At 40.8% G+C, this 17511-nt stretch overlaps 1 protein-coding gene across 2 annotated transcripts; it reads right to left on the minus strand.

Annotated features, from left to right (window-relative positions):
- Window positions 1–750: 750 nt before the first annotated feature.
- Window positions 751–11317, minus strand: LOC132386389 (zinc finger protein 229-like). 2 transcript variants are annotated; one of them, XR_009509509.1, is made up of 3 exons: window positions 11285–11317; window positions 8462–8668; window positions 751–4700 (listed from the first exon to the last, which is right to left on the minus strand). XR_009509509.1 is itself a non-coding variant. In XM_059958642.1 (2 exons), exon 2 carries the CDS (start codon window positions 8262–8264, stop codon window positions 7101–7103), a length of 1164 nt encoding a protein of 387 aa, XP_059814625.1. In that variant the 5' UTR covers window positions 8265–8668; window positions 11285–11317; the 3' UTR covers window positions 6973–7100. The 2 variants fall into 2 exon arrangements, 1 of the variants encoding a protein (XP_059814625.1); XM_059958642.1 differs by lacking the exon at window positions 751–4700 and having other exon boundaries at window positions 6973–8668.
- Between the last annotated feature and the right edge of the window lie 6194 nt (window positions 11318–17511).

The raw sequence follows: 17511 nt of genomic DNA on the forward strand, positions 1-17511 counted from the left end.
ATAGGGTTTTCGAGTGTGGGACTATGCAATGACAGAAATATTCTTTCTTGTGAGCCTGGAAAAGAGATTTTCACGGTTTTTTGCTGGCGAGAGATGAGAAGACGTGAATGGAGAGAGCGGGCCCTTTTTCCTTTTTTTTCAGTTTCTTTACTAACCCTATAGTCAAAATAAGTATTATAGAGCTCAATCGTTTAATTGCATATTGTGCATCGTTTGTTACTTCGGGGTACTGATCTGCAACATGGGACACATCACACAGCATTCACCCAAATGAGAGTTCCTAAGTTTGCTCGGGCTGGGGGGGGGGGGTGGGGGGGCTATCACCCCGTATATTAAACTGCCAGCTGAAGCGATCGTTACGTAAGGTTAGATGAATGAGCAAATAGCTTCCCTCATTCACAGCTGATGAACAACCTCTCCACAGTGTGTACTGAATGATGCACTTCTGGTTGATTTGGCTGTGAAAATCTCCTGATAAAGTCTGCACAGGTGATTAGTCTCTACCCAGTGTGAACCCGCTTGTGTCTCTGTAGTTGAAATGACAAAGTGAATCCCTTCCCACACATTGAAGCCAGAATTATTCTTCTCCGTCGAGTCTACGCCGTAGGCTCTACGTAGCCGCGTACCCGACGCTGCACCCTCGGCTGTATTGTATACCGTAGCCTAATGCGCACATTCCTAAAAATGCAACTACGCATCACAGCGACGCAGACGACAAGAACTGTGATTGGTCCACTTAGTAGCAGCCAGTTTCCTTTTCTTTTTCAATCTTTTTATTAAGTTTCAAATTTAATAAGCATAGCAATTATATAACGATACAAAGAGATCGGGATTACATTAATAACGGTTGACACGTAAAAGCACAGATTTCAAATGACAAATATAGTTTAACCTCCTAATCTCATAGCAACTAACCATGAAAGAGATATTATATAAGGTGAAAAAAATCGTAAACTAGAAAAAACACTAAACTTTAAAAAAGACAGAATTGGGCTGTCATATTACATCGGCTGAAATTATTTGGCGTTAACTCCGCTTGTCTATACAAGAACAAAAACTTATTACACAAGATTCGGAAAGGGTCAACTTAAATCATATGAAAATATTGAATAAATGGCCTCAAAGTCTCTTCAGATTCAACCGAAGGATCCACAGTACCACTCCTAATTTTTTCCAAGTTTAGACATGCTATGGTTTGGGAAAACCATTCAAATGTAGTAGGGAGATTGGAACCTTTCCATTTAAGTAAAGTAGATCTGCTGGCCATTAATGTAACAAATGCAATTAGACGACAAGCTGACGAGGATAAATGACTAGAGTCCATCACCGGTCGTCCAAAAATTGCAGTAGTAGGATGTGGTTGTAAATGAATACGCAGAACTACTGAGATAATATCTCAAAATATCCTTCCAATATTTTTTTAGAGGAGGACAAGACCAGAACATATGTGTCAAGGAAGCTACCTCGGAATTACATCCATCAGAAACAGGATTTAATGGCAGTAAAAATGAGCAAACTTATCCTTGGACATATGAGCCCGATGAACCACCTTAAATTGCATGAAGGCATGTCTGACACACACTGAAGAGGTATTTTCTAGTTCAAGAATTTTCTCCCATTTCTGCATAGGTAAAGGTATCCGAAGTTCTCTTTCCCACTCATTCTTAATTTTATCAGAAGTATCCAAGTGTATTTTCATAATTAAATCATAAATAAATGATAATAAACTCTTCTGATGTGGATTTGAACTTTTTTCCCCCGTAACTTCAATTCGATGTGATATCGGAACAGAAGGTAAAATAACATTCAAAAAGTTTCTAATCTGTAAATATCAGAAAAAGTGTGATCTAGGCGAATTATATATATTAGAAAGTTGTTCAAAAGAAATAAAACAATCATCCATAAATAAGTCACGAAAACATAATTTTCCCTTTGTTTGCAATAAAAGAAAAGCTTGATCAATTTAAATGGTTGAAAGAAAAAAAATAGATATAATAGAACTTGACAGTATATATTTATTTGGTCCAAAAACGTACCAAAATTGAAACCATATTCCTATTGTATGCTTACTTATTGTAATTACCATTTGCTTATTAAATTTAGTAAGTGCAAAGGGAACCACAGCCCCTAACATAGAAGCCAATGAAAACTCCTGTCGAGACTCACGCTCAAGGTTCATCCAACTCTTGTGTCCAAAACATTAAATATCGAACATTAATTGCCCGATAATAAAAACTATGATCCGGCAAAACCAAGCCTCCTTCCTTTTTTGATTTCTGTAACTATTTCTAATTTAACCTGGGATTTCTATTCTGCCATCCATATGCAGAAATTTTAGAATCAATAATATTAAAAAAATGTTACAGATAAAAATTGATACTGCCTGAAATAGGTACTGAAATTTAGGTAAAATAATCATCTTAATAGCATTAATGGAACCAATCAAGGATAAGGACAATGGGGACCATTTAGTAAACAATTGTTTAGACTGATCAATTAAGGGTAAACATTAACTTTAAATAAATCGTTCTGCTTCTTAGTAATTTTAACACCCAAATAAATAAAATAATCAGCAAGCAATCTAAATGGTAACTGTCTGTAAATTGAGACTTGCCTATTTAATGGGGAAAGCACTTTTATTAAGATTCAGTTTATAAGCAGAAAAACTACTAAACTGTGCAAGATGTGTTATTACTGCAGGAATGGTTTACTCTGGATTAGAAATATCTAGCGACAGGTTATCTGCATATTGTGATACTTTACGCGTCCCATTCCCATGAGTAACACCAAATATATTGGATGAATCATGAATAGCAATTGCCAAGGGCTCCAGGCCAATATCTGATAGTAAGGGACAGCCTTGTCTAGTACCTTGGAAAAGCCTAAAGAAAGGGGATCTCTGATTATTAGTGAAACAGACGCCAAAGGTATATGTTATATCAATTGCATCCAAGATATAAATTTTGGGCTAAAAGTAAATTTCTCTAGTATTTTAAACAAATATTCCCATTCAAATGTATCAAACGCCGTCTCGGCATCGACCGAGATAACACATTCTGGTGTCTTAGATAAAGTCATGTATACAATGTTCATTAACCTCCAAACATTAAAATGTGTATAATGATTTTTAATAAATCCTGTCTGATGCTCGGAGACAATTTGTGGCAATATCTTCACCAATCTAATTGCTAATATTTGAGAAAGGATTTTAGATACAACATTCACAAAGATATTTTTCTGTCTGTTGCACATTCAGTGAGATCATTTATCATTTTTGGGAATTAAATAAATTGATGCTTCATAAAATGTTTGTGGTAACTTATGTACAAATAAAGCATCTTTAAAAATTTTACCTAACCAGGGAGAAAGTAAACCGGAAAAAGATTTTAAAAATTCAGCTGTATACTCATCCGGACCAGGTGCTTTACCAGAATTCATTGAATAAATTGCTTTCTTTATTTCCTCTTCAGTAATGGGTGTGTCTAATACTAAATGTTCATCAACTGATAATTTCAGAATATTTAATTTCCTGAAAAATTCATGCATTATGATAGAATCCTCAGGAAATTCTGATTGGTATAAATTGGTATAAAATTCTTGAAAAAATTTGTTAATTTCGTCATGGTCAACCGTCAAAGTACCATCCTGTTTAAGAACCCTATTAATCTGAAGTTTCGCTAAAGCAGCTTTTAATTGGTTAGCCAATAATTTACCCAATTTATCAACAAATATATAAAGTAACTGATTTTCAATCAGGGATGTTAATAACAAATGATGTTGCATCTGAAGTTCAACTCTCTCTTTATAAAGCATCAAATGGGGAGCAATAGAATAATTTCTATCAATTTCTTTAATCTTATCAACCAATGTACGTATTTCATTATTAATTTGAAATTATTTTTTTTTCAATCCAGCAGAGTGTGAAATAATTTACCCTCGGATATATGTTTTAAAGGCATCGCGTGATATCCCACTTAAAATTTCTTCCATTGAGTTAGTTGAAAAGAAAAAAGCAATCTGTTCTTTAATGAAATTAATAAAATTTAAGCCCTGAAGTAAAATAGAGTTGAACCGCCATTGTTTGGTACCAAAGGTTACATCAGTTAACTTAACTGATCATTTCAAAGGTGCATGATCGGAAATGGCAATGTTATCATATTCACAGGCAGTGACAAATGAAACTAATCGAAAATCAATAAAGGTGTAAAGGAATCTAGAGTAATTATGATATACATGAGAAAAAAGAGAACTCTTTTTCATTAGGATGTAAAAACCTCCTAATTTCTAAAATTCCAGAGTCAACTAAGAAGGAATTAATAAAAATAGCAGATTTGTTTGTAAGTACCTGATTAGGCACAGACTTATCCATCATACGTTTCAGACATCAATTAAAATCTCCACCCATTATTACCATATATTCATATAAATTGGGAAGAAATGCAAAAAAGTGCTTAAATTCAGTATAGTCAGTATTTAGTGCATAAATATTAACCAAAACTAATTTATTGTCATAAAGTTAACCGGTGTTTAATAGAAGTCTATCATATTGGTCTGAAATTGTATCATAGTGAACAAATGAAATCTAGGAGTCTATAAAAAAAAGAAACACCTTTCACCTTAGTCGATGAGTTAGAGCGAAACTGTTGGCCTTTCCGAAAACTAAGGAAGCGCTGATTACCCTCCTTAATCAGATGAGTCTCCTGCGCAAAAATAATCTGAACATTCAGTCTATGAAAAACTCAAAAAATATTCTTCCATTTAATTGGATGATTCAAACCGTTCGTATTCCATGAAACAAAATTAATAATGACAAAATTAATTAGGAATATCCATTTTCCTTAAATAAACAATGTAGTATGTAAAGGGTTAACCATATTGCATAGGAAACTCACGAATCAGGAAGATGGAAAATAGTTTAAAGAGGAAACGGAAGTTACGAAAATACAGACATTTTTGTAGTTTCAGTTCAGCCAAAAAGAAAAAAATACTAGACTAAAAATAGCCCTACCCCACCCCCCCACCCCAAACCACAAAGACCAAAAACCTGGCCAATAGACAGCCAAACAACTATCTAAGAACCTCCCTACCCTTGTCTCCCTTGAGGGCAAATCTCTCAAAATAAAAAAAATTAGAAACAAACCACCCATTGTCAAAACATTACGAGAGGAATGTCAAGCAGATGTTAGAGAAAAAACAGCCAATTGCAGACCATTTTAAAAGGAAAGGTCTTAAAAATGACACAAAATACAATTTTAATAATATTTCAAGAAAAAGGAAATAATCAGCAAATCAAAGTCTTAATGATTTTCAAAAGCAAACAACTAAAAATAAAAAAGTAAAACAATGAAGGAAAAATTAAAGGAACTTTAACGTGGAAACATAATAAACGTCCGTACGTCAAAACACAGTGCGACTGTAATCAACCCAAGGGCAAAGTTCTAAAGTGTCCAAATCTATAAGCTGGTTGTTAATTAATAAACCAGATACACAGACATAAAGGAACCGTAAATTTCACAGACATCCACGCTCAAATATTGATCTTCAAAACATTAGACATCTGCGTTCAAGCTTAGATCTTCGAGAAATTGTTTTGCTTCATTCACAAATTTAAAGCATTTGAATGATTTGTCGGGCAGAGCAACCCTTAGGTGAAATGTTTAGAACAAAGCTGGACAAAGATTCCTCTGATATAATTCTGACATCACCATTTTAAAATGCAATCTTTCTTGCATAACCTCAGGACAAAAATCTACAACAAAATGAAACTTAAGATGCTGATGCTCAGTAACTCCTTTCTGATGAGCAATCGGAATGAAGAGCTCCTTAGTATTCCCATTGTGACATCGTAGAATTACATGACGCGGTTTTAACCCTTTCGACGGTTTTGGTTTCAGCGCCCGATGTGCGCGGTCGAGCGCAGGAAGAGAAGAAAAACCTCTGAGCCAAAGACCTCCATTCAGAATTGAGAAAAAAATGAGTAAGATCCCAGCTCTCAATGTCCTCACTGTGTCTATTATTCGCAAATTCAGTCTGTGGCTTCGACTCTCCAAATCAATAATCTTGACTTTATTCTGCTCCAATATATGAGTGGTCAAAGTTCATTTCTTTTCCAAAGAATTCAATTTGTGATCTCTGTTTCAAGCTGTTACAAGCGATGAAATTTCTCACTGCTGTTTTTTGTTCTTCTTTTCAAGTGTTGCCAACCTACCTTCACTCTCCTTTAACCATACTTCCAAGGTAGTAAACCTTTTAGCAAGTTTTTCATCCAAAAGAATCGAGATAGCCTGTAAAGTAAGTTGAAACTTTTTAGGCTGTTCAAAGACACCTGCTTTCTTCCCATTTCCATTGCAGTTTCCTTGCCTTCAGCTAATGCCTTTCTTCCTCTGTAAGCCATTTTAGTCGATTAAAATTCAAATTCAAATATATAAAAGTGTTATAAACACTTTGATAAAGATATTAAAGGGGTGGTAAGTAAATTTAAAATGAATAGAGCAAAGCCGGAAAGCGACTCCATGTAGCGCCTCCAAGAGAGTCTTTTGCCTAATGTAGCCTAACGTGCACATTCCCAAAACTGTAACTATGCATCGTGGTGACACAGACAGCAAGAACTGTGATTGATCTACTTGGCAGCAGCCAGTTTCCTCCTACGCATATCCTGTTGTTTCAAAGTTGGAAAATGGAACAAATTGAGGAGAGGGTAAGTGAGGAAGTCAGAAAATATGTACATTTGCACGACTCTTCACCGGCACACAATAAAGACTTGAAAATGGCATCAAATTTGTGGAAAGAAATTTCCACAAGAGCGGCTTGGACGTCATGGACTGCACAAAGAAATGGAAAAATTTCTCTCTTTCTGCGCTGCAGTAATTTCAATAAAAGTAACTCTTGTTCAACATCCATTAGCTCCAACTCCAACAAGATGAACTCAGCAGTTGCCATCGTTCCCAACTCCACTCAAGTCAATTCAACACAGTGGAATAGCACCCCAACACCAACTAGCGTTTTGGCAGAGCAACGCAGGCACACAAACACACAAGTAGAAATGCTCACAACTGTGTAGACAACATGCATGGGCTACTGCATATGCTACACCATAGTGCCTACTCAGAGGTATAATTCAGGCTTGAGCAGGTGAATGGCTTCTCCCCAGAGTGTACTGACCGGTGTGCTTGTAGGTGGGATGACTGTGTGAATCCCTTCCCACAGTCTGAGCAACTGAACAGCCTCTCTCCAGTGTGAACTCGCTGATGTACCTTCAGTTGAGATGAGCAAGAGAATCCCTTCCCACAGTCTGAGCAGGTGAACGGCCTCTCCCCAGTGTGAACTCGCTGGTGTACCTTCAGATGAAATGACCGAGTGAATCGCTTCCCACAGACTGAGCATGTGAACGGCCTCTCTCCAGTGTGAACTCGTTGATGTACCTTCAGTTTAGATGAGCAAGTGAATCCCTTCCCACAGTCTGAGCAGCTGAACGGCCGCTCCCCAGTGTGAACTCTTTGATGTACTTTCAGTTGAGATGACTGAGTGAATCCCTTCCCACAGTCTGAACAGGTGAACGACCACTCCCCAGTGTGTACTGACTGGTGTCTCAGTAGCTGAGATGACAAAGTGAAACCCTCCCCACAGTACGGGCAAGTAAATGGCCGCTCCCCCGTGTGAACTGACCTGTGTGCTTGTAGGTGAGATGACTGAGTGAATCTCTTCCCACAGTCCGAGCAGGTGAACGGCCGCTCACCGGTGTGAACTCGCTGGTGAGCCATTAGGGCGGATGACCGAGTGAATCCCTTCCCACACACTGAGCAGGTGTATGGCTTCTCCCCAGTGTGAGCTGACTGGTGTCTCAGTAGCTGAGTCGACAAAATGAATCCCTTCCCACAGTATGAACAGGTAAACAGCCTCTCCCCAGTGTGAACTGACCTGTGTGCTCGTAGGTGGGCTGACTGAGTGAATCTCTTCCCACAGTCTGAGCAGGGGAATGGCCTCTCCCCAGTGTGCACTTGCTGATGTACCTTCAATTTAGATGACTGAGTGAATCCCTTCCCACAGTCTGAGCAGGTGAACGGCCGCTCGCCAGTGTGAACTCTCTGATGTACCTTCAGTTCAGATGACTGAGTGAATCCCTTCCCACAGTCTGAGCAGGTGAATGGCCGCTCCCCAGTGTGAATTCTCTGATGTACCTTCAGTTTAGATGAGCAGCTGAAGCCTTTCCCACAGTCTGAGCAGGTGAACGGCCTCTCCCCAGTGTGAACTCGTTGGTGAGCCATTAGGGTGGATGACTTAGTGAATCCCTTCACACAGTCTGAGCGGGTGAAAGGCCTCTGCCCCAGTGTGAATTGACAGGTTTGTTCACAGGAGGGAAGACCTACTGAATCCCTTCTCACACAGAGATCAGGTGAATGGCATTGTCCCAGTGTGAACTTGCTGATGTCCCTTTAGCTGAAATATCTGAATCCATTCATACCGTCTGAGCAGATGAATGGGAATCACCTGTTTAAAATGACAGGCGTGCCAGTCGGTCAGATGATAGAGTGAAATCCTCCCCACAGCCTGAGCAGGAAGGATGATCGAGTGAATCCCTTGCTCCACTTCCTAAATATCTGGACAGATTCAGCAAAACTGGCGTGGTGCATTTTAGATTCCCGTAGAGAAATTTCTTGTCATTTGGAACCTGTAAAAAGATTAACAAAATGCATCCGTGGGTCTAGGACAACATTTCAGATGGGATCACTTGAGTTGTGAAGCTGTGAACTGACATCACACTGTTACAGTGAGGTTCAACACATGTTGGAGAGTGAACTCATCATCTAACTGGGCACACTGCTGGTATCTATAAGATGCCTCTCTCTATAAGAATGGAGCATTTCTGGCCTGGCACAGTTTGGAGAGACATTTGTATTATCCCTGTTCCCACTGAGCTGATAGGTTCCTGGCCCCACAGTAACTGAAACACTCTCAGTCAAATAGCCTGCAGTGCATTCCACGCACCCACCACTCTCCGGGTAAAAATCTTACCCCTGACATCCCCTCGGTACCTATTTCCTTGCAGCTTAAAACTCTGCTCCCTCGTGTTAGACATTTCAGCCCTGGGAAAACAAACCTCTGGCTATGAACACGATCTACGTCCCTCATCATCCTCTACACGTAAAAAAGGCTCTAAACATAAACAATGAAATTATACATTGCTTTGGAAAATTGTCAGAAGTATACACGATTATGAGGGTATAGATACGGTAAATGCAAGCAGCTTTTTTCCACTGAGGTTGGGTGGGATAATAACCAGAGGTCATATGTAAGAGGGGAATGTGAAAATTTAACGGAAACATATGGAAAAGGTCCTTACTTAAATGACAGTTAGAGTGTGGAATGACATGCCAAGACAAGTGGCGAATATGAGTTCAGTTTCCCTATTTAAATGAAGTTTGGATGGGAGCCGGGATGGTAGGCGTATGGATTTGTATAAAAAGGGCACAAAGGTGATCGGGAACCAAATTCACCACAACCACAAACTGTTCCTGCTGCTACCATCCAGCACACAGCACCACAGCAAAAGGACCAACAGGCTGCAGGACATCATCTTCAACCAGGCCATCAGACTGATTAATTGATTCCTATGCTTTCTTGACTGTGCTATATACAAACTAATTATTATAAAACAATTTAAATTACACATTGCACATTTAGATGGTAATGTAATGTCAATATTTATACTCCTCATCTATATGAAGGATGTATATAATAAAGTCAATTCAATTCAATTCACCATCTCCACTATCTGTTCTGTCATTCTGGCTCCCATTCCCCCTACAACTTACTTTAACCACATAACCACCGCCCACCCCCCCGCCCCCCCACTACCTCTGGCAAGCCTTACCACTAGGATATTAGTCACTTCTTGATCTGTTCCCCTAACTAACAAATCCTCTATTAGCCCTCTGCCAGGGAATTCCCACAACAGCTTCTAAAGTAGTCTTCCTGTTGTTGTGGGGGATGGCCACTAGAGTACTCTGTGATTCCTATTTAACCTCATTCCCCTTCCTGACTCTCACCCAGTTTCCTGTGCCCTGCACCTTGGGTGTAACTCACCTTTCTGCATGTCATATCTATCAACACCTCCAACTCCTGGATGATCTGGAATTCATCCATTTCATGTTCCAGCTCATTGAAGTGCAGGGTTACAAGCTGCAGCTGGATGCACACCTTGTATGTGAGGGCATCAGGGACACTGGAGATCTCCCCGCCTTCTCACCAGTAGCCCCTCTAACTTGTAATCATCAGTCTGCAGATACTGTGCATTTTTTTATCCAGTGACAAGATGTGCACAGTGAATTTTATATAGAGATGTATTCATTTTCATAGCTGGCAAATCACTGTTGACAGGAACTTTGATCTCCTCTGGGTTCGATCAAGTTCATCTGCACTTTCACAAAACCTATGTAGCAGGCCTGGAATGGGTAATGAAGGATTTTCTCACCAAAGCATTTGCATATTGTCCATATGTGGTTTGCTTGATAAATTACACTTTAAAAATTCAGATTTCCAAATATCACTCCACTTCTTCCCACTTGCAAATTCTCCAGCAACTTTTGCATCACCACAATGCACACAGGTATCACCAGTTTCTATATTCTACAAAAATATTCCCCTAAACCCTCCCCCAATGACTGACGGTGATGAACTCAGTGAATGCAATGCCAATGTATATGAAGGGAAGGGCAGTAGTCTGTCTCACTGGAGTCTGGCATATTTGTGATGTGAAAGCCACTTGTTGCCCAAGCCATTACGCACCCAGAGAGAATGGGACAAAACATGTTCTCACCGGTAGAAAAGTCCAGAGCAAGAGGAGGTAGAACAAGCAACACACACAAAATACTGGAGGAACGCAGCAGGCCAGGCAGCATCTGTGGAAAAGAGTACTAATGCTGAGTTCCTCCAGTTTTTTGTGCGTGTTGCTTGGAATTCCAGCATCTGCAGATTTTCTCTTGTTAGAGGTTGGACGTAGAACAAAGACGATTTTCTCAACTGGTGATGTAAAAGATTTTGTTCCCTTTCTCCGAGTTCCTAATCCTTGCATTTAGATAGCTGGAGCTCAGCTCTGTCTGAGAGATCCATCGGTTCCCATTCCCTCATCAGCCGGAAGCTCCCCGGGGTCCGTGTACAGATAGTGGGACTGAGAGTGAGGGACGAGAGCAGGACTATCCCGGGATTGCGGGTCACGGTGACCGGATTTCACAGGAATTGTCCTGAAGTCGGTGTTTAAGATAAAAACACAGAGAAACTTTCTTACCTGCACCAGAAATTTTCAAGGCCTTCGGTGTATTACGCGCATGCGTGATACTCGTGGACGTCATCAGCGCTGACGCCTGCGCATTTCATCGGTGCTTCGGCGCCTGGGAAATTTTTAACGCAGCGCCTTATGGGTAATCACGGTGCCATTAAACATTTCTGCAAGCACCGGTTCAACGTCTATACCTCATTTTTTTCGTGTATATAGAAAAATCAGCAGCTGGTTTAACGCGGAAAGCTGCTCCCATAAACAATATACTCAATATCAAAGTGTATCTAATGCCAAAGTAAAACGCAGGTGTAAAACACAGGAGATTCTGTAGTTGCTGGAAATACAGGGACACACACATGCAAAATGCTGGAGGAACTCTGCAGTTCAGGCAGCAACTAAGCAGAGGAGTACACACTCGGCATGCGGAGCGGGCTTGGTCTAAACTTTGTCTATTCCTCTCCACATTTACTGCCGGATCGGTTGATTTCCTGCAGTATTTTGCAGAAATTAACCACTTTTTTTTTCGGTCAACCAGTTTCCAAATGCTTCTGATCTTTCTTTTGTCGCCAGCTCTGGAAAAAAGCCTCTGGCTATCCACACGACCAATGCCTCTCATCATCTTTTACATCTGCATCAATGTATTATACGAAGTGACAGTCACACATCCGTTGTGCACTGCGTGCTGATGATCGACCCAAACTTGTGAGTAAAGGGTAATCAAAGCTAGTGGCATGAGTTACAGGGGAATAGAGTCGTGGGGCAATTGAAACAGAAAGCAACAAATGCAGGACTGAGAGTATTGTATTTGAATGCACGCAGCATAAGGAATAAAATGGACTATCTTGCAATTCAGCTCCTGATTGGCAAACGTGACGCTGTGACCATCTGTGAAACTTGGCTAAAGAATGGCTGCCATTGGGAGCTGAACGTCCAAGGATTTAAGGTGTATCAGTAAGATAGGTGAGTGGGCACAGGAGGTGGTGTGGCCATGTGTACAAGAAATAATATTAAATCATTGGAAAGAGATGACATAGGATTGGAAGGTGTAGAGTCTCTACAGGCTGAATAAAGAAATTTACGATGCGTGTCGATGCTTTGGACAACGGCATAAATGGATTTGTGGCTAAATTTGCCAATGATACCAAGATAGGTGGAGGAGCGGGTAGTTTTGAGGAAACAGAGAGCCTGCAGAGAGATTTAGGTAGTTTAGGGGAATAGGCAAAGAAGTGGCAAATTGCTGGAAGGAGTAAACGGACAGACTATTGTTTAGATGGAAAGTGAATTCAAAATGCAGAGATGCAAATGGACTTGGGAGTCCTTGTGCGGGATGCCCTAAAGGTTAACTTCCAGGATGGGTCTGTGGTGAAGAAGGCAAATGCAATGTTGGCTTTCATTTCTAGAGGTACAGAATAGAAGAGCAGGGATGCGATGGTGAGGCTCTATAAGGCACTCGTGAGATCACACAGACTATTGTGTGCAGTTTTGTGATCCTTATTTTAGAAATGATATACTAACATTCGAGAGGGTTCAGAGAAGATTCACGAGAATGATTCCAGGAATGAAAGGTTTACCATATGAGGAACGTCTGGCCGCTCTTGGGCTGTATTCCCTCGAGTTCAGGAGAATAATGGGGATCTCATAGAAACATTCTGAATACTAAAAGGCCTGAACCGATTATATATGGCAAATTTAATTTCCCATGGTAGGGGATACGAGGAAAAGAAGGCCTGATTCCAGAATTGAAGGACGTCCATTTAGAACAGAGATGCGGAAAAATTACATTAGTCAGTGGGTGGTAAATCCGTGGAATTTGTTGTCATGGCGGCTGTGGAGGCCAAGTCATTGGGTATATTTAAAGCTGAGATAGATAGGTTCTTGATTAGCCAGGGCATCAAATGCTACGGGGTGAAGGCAGGGGAGTGGGGATGACTGGAAGAATTGGATCAACCCATCATTGAACGGCGGAGCAGACACGATGGGCCGATTAGCCAACTTCTGCTCCAATATTTTGTGGTCTTATAGTCTATTTCACTGTTTCGACCTGACAAAGTGCAGCCAATATTTCTGGATATATGGCCCATTCAAATGAGAATTTAGGCTTTTCTCTTTTTCTGAGCTCGTCATAAATGTGTACACTTTAGTTAAGCTTTGCTCCAGAATTTCCACACAATTAAAAGTGTTTATTACAGTTTTTATTTTGATTTTTGCACTACTTATATAATTTAACGATTTAAAGTGTATGTTTTTGTAATTCATAATTGTTAAAATCTACTGTTATGAATTAGGTTCTACTGCTACCGTAAAGACAAAGAATTTCATGACATATGCCAGTGCTATTAAACCTGATTCAGATATTGATATGGGAGACCCGGTTACCTGTTCCCAGTTACCGCGGATCGTTATGCGAGATTGAAGCCTTTTCTATTTATTTGCATTCCTCAGAAATGACAACAGTTCAGTTTCCTTCTGATGTTCCAAAGCAGATGCTCAGTCTGTCTAATATTTCCACACAATTAGAATGGGCAATTTGTTTATTCTCATCATGTACCGAGATACAGCGAAAATCCACACAGATCGATACATTGCAACAGTACATTAAGCTGATATACGAATAAACAATAACTGTAGCAAAGCATTATGACTGCAGAGAAAGTGCAGTGCAGATAGACATATGGTGCAGGGTCACGTCGAGTTACATTGTGAGGTCGAGTCCATTTTAGCATTCATTTGGCTTATAACCACAGGCATGAAGCCGTCCTTGAGCCGGGTGTTACGCACTTTAAGGCTTTTGTATCTCTCCCGATGGGGGAGCGGGTTTTGCATCAAGAATGTCCAGGTTGTGAGGGTCTTTGAATACATGAACTGCTTTTCCGAGGCAGGGAAAGTGTAGGAAGAGTCCATGGAGTGGAGGCTTGTTTCTCTGATGTTCTCTGCTCTCCAAAGTTCTCTGTAGTTCCTTGCAGTCATGGGCAGAGCAGTAGGCATACGAAGGCGTATCGACAAGGATAAGTTCCTGGGCCTTCACCCTGCTCTGTGTAGCTGGAATCTGGACTTCCTGTCAGATCGCCGGCAGGTGTTAAGTGTGGGCTCCTTCACCTCTCTCCCTCTGACTCTCAGTACACATACCCTACAGGGTCTTCTCCTTAGACCCCTTCTTTACTCTCTGTGCACCCATGATTGTGTTGCTAGCCACAGTTCCAAACAGCTAATCAGATTTATTGACGATAGTACACTGATTGGCTTAATCTCAGATAACAATAAGGCAACCTACAAGGAAGGAGTCATTCACCCTGACACACTGGTGTCAATAAAACAAACTCTCCCTTAATGTAGCAAAAGCAAAGGAGCTGGTTGTGGACAAAAGGAGGAACGGACAGAGGGAAGCCCCAGTTGATATCAATGGATCTGGAGTTGAGAGGGTTTACAGATTTAAGTTCCTTCACACATCACCGAGGATCTCACGGGGTCTGTACATACCGGCTGCGTGGGGGAAAAAGGCAAAGCAGAGCTTAGTTCACCTCAGGCCACTGGGGACCAGAGTCACCCCAACCAGAAACTATTCCAGCTGCTACCATCCGGGAAATGATAACGCTGCATAAAAGACAGGGCCAACAGGCTCCGGGACAGCTTCATCCACCAGGCCATCGGATTGATTAATTCATGCTGACAAAATAGTATTTCTATGTTATATTGTTGTACATGCAATTTATGATAAATTATGATATTGCACATTGCATATTCCGACGGAAACGTAAAGATTTTTACTCAGGTATATAAAGGATGTAAGTAATAGTGTCAACTCAATTCCCTGCCCATCTGGGATAATCACTATCCAACCTGTATCCAACCAACTCAATCATATATATCAACCATCTTGGTCAACCTCTGTCCAGTCTGTATCCCACCATCTCAATGATATATATCAACCATTTTGTTCAACCTCTGTCCAAACTGTATCCCATCACCTCAATGATATATATCAACCATCTTGTTCAACCTCTGTCCAGCCTGTATCCCACCAACTCAATGATATATATCAACCATCTTGTTCAACCTCTGTCCAGCCTGTATCCCATCACCTTAAAGGTGTATATGAACTATCTAGTTCAATCTCTGTCCAGCCTGTATCCCAACACCTGAATGATATATATCAAACTTCTTGTTTCACCTCTGTCCAGTCTATATCCCACCACCTCAATCATATATATTAATCATCTTGTTCAGTCTCTGTCCAGCCTGCATTCCACCACCTCAATGATATATATCAACTATCTAGTTCAACCTTTGTCCAGCCTGTATCCCACCACCTGAATAATATATATCAAACGTCTTGTTCCACCTCTGTCCAGTCTATATCCCAACACCTCAATGATATATATCAACCACCTTGTAGATACTCTGTTTAGTTGTATCCCATCAATTTATACATCAACAATTTATCTTCAACCATTGTGACGTATTTTGCCTTACTGAGTTATTTCTGAAATCATTGTTTGTTACCTGGGTCTACCAGAGGATTTATTGAATACAGCACCAGGTAATGTACAGACAGCCACTGCGATTTTAGCTTCAACGTTACCAAGTGTCCGCCGTGTTAATCTTTGTCAGAAGGGGGCTTGGAAGCAGAAATAACGGATTCATAGTGGGGTGGGGAGGATGTTATGTATATTAACTGCTTATCCCTGTATTGGATTGAAGAGAAAACTAACGAATATTGGCATTATATCTGTGCAACTTTGTTCAGGCCATCACAAGTATCTTGTAATCAGTTAATAGTTGTGAATCATTTAAAGTAAAAAGTGAAAATGTTATAACCGTTCAGCAGATCGGGCAACATCTTGGACAGTCCCAGTTCCGGCAATGGATCTTCCACAGTTTGTCTTTCCACAGATCCAATCTGATGTACCGAGTTTCCAGCACTTTAATTTCAATTTGATATTAAACTCGTTTTATTCCTGTTAGCCTACAGGAAATGCGAAGGCCAATTGTGCTGGGCAAGATCTCATTTAACAATTGGAAAATGACAAAATGTGTTCAGTTTAGCTGATGGAGACAATGTGAAATGTGAAACATGCCTGCAGTTGCCCCGCCCCAGGTTTTCCAGCCCAACATCTGACTCAGTCAGAAGATCATCAGGTTCCCGTTCTGCCACAGGTTGATGTCGGAGTGTTGGTGTTTGAACTCTGAATGGCCGAGACACTGCAGCATATTACTGGCAACAAGGAGTCCTGGGCGAGTTGCAGTTTGAGTTGTAATCCTGGGCAACACTGGGCATATAGACCTGTCAGTATTTGTGATTTGGCCCAGGACAGTACTTCCACAGATGGGAGATGAATGTTCCTCCTTTCACAATGAATCAAAATTCTTGGGATGCTGGGCCTTCGTTTTGGGGAAATCGCTGATTACATCACGCACTGTGAGATGTAGGGATGACGTACAAGGATTACAGGTTCGCTGAGTGGCAGATTCAGCTGTGTGACTCTGTGTGGTTGGATCTTGGGATATCGCAGTGCTAGATCCAAGTACAATAGACTCGGGGATAAACGGCCTAGGGTTATGATGTGTGAGCGAGTATTTCTGTTCTGGGTTCAGATGTTTGTTTCTGGAGTCCCTTTGGAAGCAATAACTGCTATACTGAGGAGTGGATGAGTTACCATTCCATCCCTCACAGAGAGAGGTTGTGAGTAAATGGGCTGTTCCGTGTTTGCAACAGAAATAGACCCGTGAGTTTGTTGTTCAAACTGTGGTTGGAAATCGCCCCTCACTGCCACCTGCCTGTCAGTCGGGGGAAATCAGGCAGAATCTCAAGATGCTGGAAATCTTCACAAAAACGGAACATAGTTGACACCACTCTGAGGAACGGCTTTGAATCCAAATCGCGAACTTTGTCCTCTTGAAATGATCCTGTGCACAGACGCTTGTTTAGTGATACTTAGTGGAACAGTGAAGGAATCTCTGTTTTCCCCTGTGAATTATCCTGGTACCACTTTCTCTGTTGTTCCGGGAAATGTGTTCAGTACAACTGCTGCTCACACGGTTTACAAAAGTAATCTCAGGAATGAGAGGGTTTATGTTGGACAAGCATTTGATGACTGGGCCTGTACTCTATGGATTTCAGAAGTATAGAGGTTGACGGGATCTTAATTAAACCCACAGAATGCTGATCAGCATGGTGACGGTGGACATGGAGAGGATGTTTGCATCAGAAGGAGAGCCTGTGATCTGAGAGGACAGCC

This window comes from Hypanus sabinus, unplaced genomic scaffold (genome assembly GCF_030144855.1).
Source record: "Hypanus sabinus isolate sHypSab1 unplaced genomic scaffold, sHypSab1.hap1 scaffold_1138, whole genome shotgun sequence".
NCBI lineage: Eukaryota > Metazoa > Chordata > Chondrichthyes > Myliobatiformes > Dasyatidae > Hypanus > Hypanus sabinus.